At 58.3% G+C, this 4,228-nt stretch overlaps 1 protein-coding gene across 1 annotated transcript; it reads left to right on the top strand.

Annotated features, from left to right (window-relative positions):
• The first annotated feature begins 1,102 nt into the window (after positions 1-1,102).
• On the top strand, positions 1,103-3,450 carry GAL3ST1 (galactose-3-O-sulfotransferase 1). Its single transcript, XM_022550978.2, has 2 exons — positions 1,103-1,242; positions 2,023-3,450. Exons 1-2 carry the CDS (start codon positions 1,112-1,114, stop codon positions 3,164-3,166), a joined length of 1,275 nt encoding a protein of 424 aa, XP_022406686.1. The 5' UTR covers positions 1,103-1,111; the 3' UTR covers positions 3,167-3,450.
• The last annotated feature ends 778 nt before the right edge of the window (positions 3,451-4,228 follow it).

Genomic DNA, 4,228 nt, shown 5'->3' with positions numbered 1-4,228 from the left:
TTTGGGACGCGTGTATACTAAAAAAAGTTTTATTTGTTGTGGGTTTTTTAAAATTTTATTTATTTATCTTTGGCTGCTTTGGATCTTTGTTGCTGCACATGGGCTTTCTCTAGTTGCATGAGCAGGGGCTACTCTTCATTGCGGTGTGCAGGCTTCTCATTGCGGTGGCTTCTCTTGTTGTGGAGCACAGGCTCCAGGCACGCAAGCTTCAGTAGTTGTGGCACACGGGCTCAGTAGTTGTGGCTTGCGGGCTCTAGAGCGCAGGCTCAGTAGTTGTGGTGCACGGGCTTAGTTGCTCCGTGGCATGTGGGATCTTCTCAGACTAGTGCTCGAACCCGTGTCCCCTGCATTGGCAGGTGGATTCTTAACCACTGCGCCACCACGGAAGTCCCTATTCGTTGTTTATCTGAAATTCATACTTACCCGGTTAACCCTGCCTGTCGGCAGTTGGAGAAAAGATGGGCATGTGGGCAGAGGCCGGGCTGGCTGTGTGATCTGAGCCCTCTCCTTCCTTGCTCTGAGCCTCAGTTTCTCCATCTGGCTCCCCTACAGACCCCATGGGCACGGGGGCCAGTAAGGAGAGATGAGGAGCCTTGGCCCCTCACTGGGCAGCTGGGAAGGGTGGCACGGGGGACAGGTGGGCTGGCTGGGCCTTCTGAAAGGTGAGGGATTCAGGCCCAGGCCCCTCCCTGTAGACAAACCTGGCCCCAGGCCTGGGGGGACAGAGCACTGGGAAAGGGTCTTCTTTTCCTTTTTACTTACAACATGATTTCATCATGAAGCCCCAAAAGGTGTAAAAAATAAACTAATGAACACCCACGTGCCCACCACTCAGCTTAAAAGTTAAAACCGAACCAGGCAGCAGAACCTTCTCCCTGCCACACTCCCTAGCCTGCCTCTCTTTGCATTGGCTTTGCCCAGCGGGTCCATCTGCAGCCCAGAGTCTTTCTGTCCCTGTCTGGACCTGCTGGGGGGCCACAGAGCTGGCAAAGGCAGGTCCCAATGTTGAAGGCTGCCTCTCAAGCCAGCCAGGCCTGAGACGGTGGTGGGGGCTCCCTGCGGCCAGCCCCCTAACGCTTTCCCTGCTCGGTACTCCCCACAGGTGTCTGAGATGCCGCTGCCACAGAAGAAGCGCTGGGAGTCCATGGCCAAGGGGCTGGTGCTGGGAGCACTCTTCACCAGCTTCCTGCTACTGCTGTACTCCTACGCCGTCCCCCCGCTGCACACTGGCCTGGCCTCCACGTGAGTGGCCCTGCTGGGCAGCCGAGGGCTGGGGGTGGGGGAGGGTTGGCTCCTGCCCCCGTGACCACGGTTACCTCCTGGGTGGCCACCCTGTGCCCTGCATCATGCTGTGCCAGGCAGAAATCCCCCCGAGAGCAGAACATCCTGTGGAACCCTAGGCCTCAGTGTCCTCATCTGTGAAGTGGGTATAGTAACAGAGCCTGACATGGAGCATAAGAATCAAATAGCACCATCTGCACGGTGGGCTCCAATGGGGCCAGGAGGTGGGGAGGACCTGTCCAAGAGCACACAGCTGGCACAGGCCTGGATTCAAACTGGGGTCTGTCTGCCTCCAAGCCTGGCTCCTAACCATGAGTCCACCCCACCTCCCCACAGGGCTGTTCTGCCCAGGACGCAGCACAGCCTGTGCCCTTAATTGGAGGTATTAAGTTTAACTAGAGGAAACTGCTAATAACTGACCATTTTCGGCCTGCAAAGTTTCATGTGGTCCTACCTAATGCTAATTCATGATAAATGTACTGAACAGTGGCCATGAATGAGACGTGTTATTGTCCTCACAGCAACACCACAAACAGGCTTATTGTCCCCGTTTCACAGATGAGGAAAGTTAAGGCCAGAGAAGCCAAACAACTGACCTAGGCCTTGCAGCCTGAACGCAGGCCCATCTGGTCCCTGGGCTCCCCTGCCACACACCCCACCCCCAGCAGCCTGCTCTCTAGACCTGGGGTAGCGGAGCCCAGGGTGTTAAGTCCTGAGGCTCTGCCACCACTCCATCCCCAGCAGGACCCCCGAGGGCGCAGCACCCTGCTCGCCGGCCCTGAGTGAGCCAGAGGCACTGACCCCGGCCAACGGCTCGGCGGGAGGCTGCCAGCCGAGGCGCGACATCGTGTTCATGAAGACGCACAAGACGGCCAGCAGCACGCTGCTCAACATCCTGTTCCGCTTCGGCCAGAAGCACGGGCTCAAGTTCGCCTTCCCCAACGGGCGGAACGACTTCGACTACCCGGCCTTTTTCGCGCGCAGCCTGGTGCAGGACTACCGGCCCGGGGCCTGCTTCAACATCATCTGCAACCACATGCGCTTCCACTACGACGAGGTCCGGGGCCTGGTGCCGCCCAACGCCACCTTCATCACCGTGCTCCGCGACCCCGCCCGCCTCTTCGAGTCCTCCTTCCACTACTTCGGCTCCGTGGTGCCCTTCACGTGGAAACTCTCGGGCCGCGACAAGCTGGCCAAGTTCCTGCAGGACCCAGACCGCTACTACGACCCCCACGGCTACAACGCCCACTACCTCCACAACCTGCTCTTCTTCGACCTGGGCTACGACAGCGACCTGGACCCCGGCAGCCCGCAGGTGCAGGAGCACATCCTGGAGGTGGAGCGCCGCTTCCACCTCGTGCTCCTGCAGGAGTATTTCGACGAGTCGCTAGTGCTGCTCAAGGACCTGCTGTGCTGGGAGCTGGAGGACGTGCTCTACTTCAAGCTCAATGCCCGCCGCGCCTCGGCAGTGCCGCGCCTCTCCGGCGAGCTGTACCGGCGCGCCACAGCCTGGAACGTGCTGGACGCCCGCCTCTACCGCCACTTCAACGCCAGCTTCTGGCGCAAGGTGGAGGCCTTTGGGCGCGAGCGCATGGCCCGCGAGGTGGCCGCCCTGAGGCGCGCCAACGAGCGCATGCGCCGCATCTGCATAGACGGCGGCCACGCGGTGGACGCCGCCGCCATCCAGGACTCGGCCATGCAGCCCTGGCAGCCGCTGGGCACCAAATCCATCCTGGGCTACAACCTCAAGAAGAGCATTGGGCGGCGGCACGCGCAGCTCTGTCGGCGCATGCTCACGCCCGAGATCCAGTACCTGATGGACCTGGGCGTCAACCTGTGGGTCACCAAGCTCTGGAAGCTCATCCGGGACTTCCTGCAGTGGTGACGCCCGCCCGTGGAGGAGGGCTGAGCAGGGGCCCGCTGGCCTCCCCCCACGGCCCTCCTGGTGCCACCCCAGCCCCTGGGGTGAGGCGGGGCTACTGCAGGGGTGCGACCAGCCAAGGACTGGGCCCACTGCACACAGGGCCTGAGATCAGTATTTGACTAATTATAGTTTTTTGGTTTTTCGTTTTTCGTTTTTTAAATTAAATCCCCTTCCCTCCAAAAAAGAATGTTCTATTTTCTGGCTCCCCTTAAAGGGGAGACTTCAGAAGTAAAATAATTTGATGTGTTTTTGTTAATCAGCCTCAGTGGTGCTGACTGGCGGGGCCCTGGTGTGTGTGGGGTGACTGGTGGGGATTGGGGGAACCCAAGGGAGCATGGTGGGCACCTGAGTGTGTCTGTGGGGCAGAGCCCAGTGGTATGGCAGGGTTTGGTGTGTATCTGTCACATGCTGAAGCCCTGTGTGGTTGAAGGGGTCCCATGAGCTACCAAGACCTGGAAGATTGTGTGTGTGTGTGTGTGTGTGTGTGTGTGTGTGTGTGTGTGTGTGTGTGACAGGGAGGTGGGGAGAACTTGGTGGAGCCGTGAACAGCAGGCCCAGAGCCCAGGCTAACGGTTCCTCATGCAATCTCATTAGTCCTCACAATAATCCTTTGAGGTAGGCACAATTACCATCCCATATTACACATGTGGGATTTGACATTCTGAGAGCAGGAGGGAAATGCTTGAGGTCATGTTGCAAGATGTATCAGACCCAGTACTAAGCCATCTCCCTGGGAACCCAAACCCTTTCCATAGCCAATGTCTGTTCACCCATCCCTGCCTGCCCCGTTTCCCCTACTGACCACTCCAGGCTGCCTCACCATCTGCTTGTGCTCTAACCCTACCTAAGTCCTGGGTTTTCCCCTTCCACCCTGGAGTTCAGTTTAATTAATCCAAAAAACATTTTATATTCATTAGATGTCTGTAGTGCACCCCAGCCTTGAGCTGGCCCTGAGCAGACAGCAGTCAGCAAATTGGCTTAGACCCCCCTGGAGCGCATGTCCAGAGAGCAACCAAGGCATGT

The sequence above is a fragment of the Delphinapterus leucas genome, chromosome 14 (genome assembly GCF_059928025.1).
Source record: "Delphinapterus leucas isolate spDelLeu-1000000601 "Yukka" chromosome 14, BTC_Dleu_Yukka2, whole genome shotgun sequence".
In the NCBI taxonomy this organism is placed as follows: Eukaryota; Metazoa; Chordata; class Mammalia; order Artiodactyla; family Monodontidae; genus Delphinapterus; species Delphinapterus leucas.
Note: the sequence above shows the minus strand (reverse complement) of the source record. Positions and strands in the feature narration are given on the sequence as shown.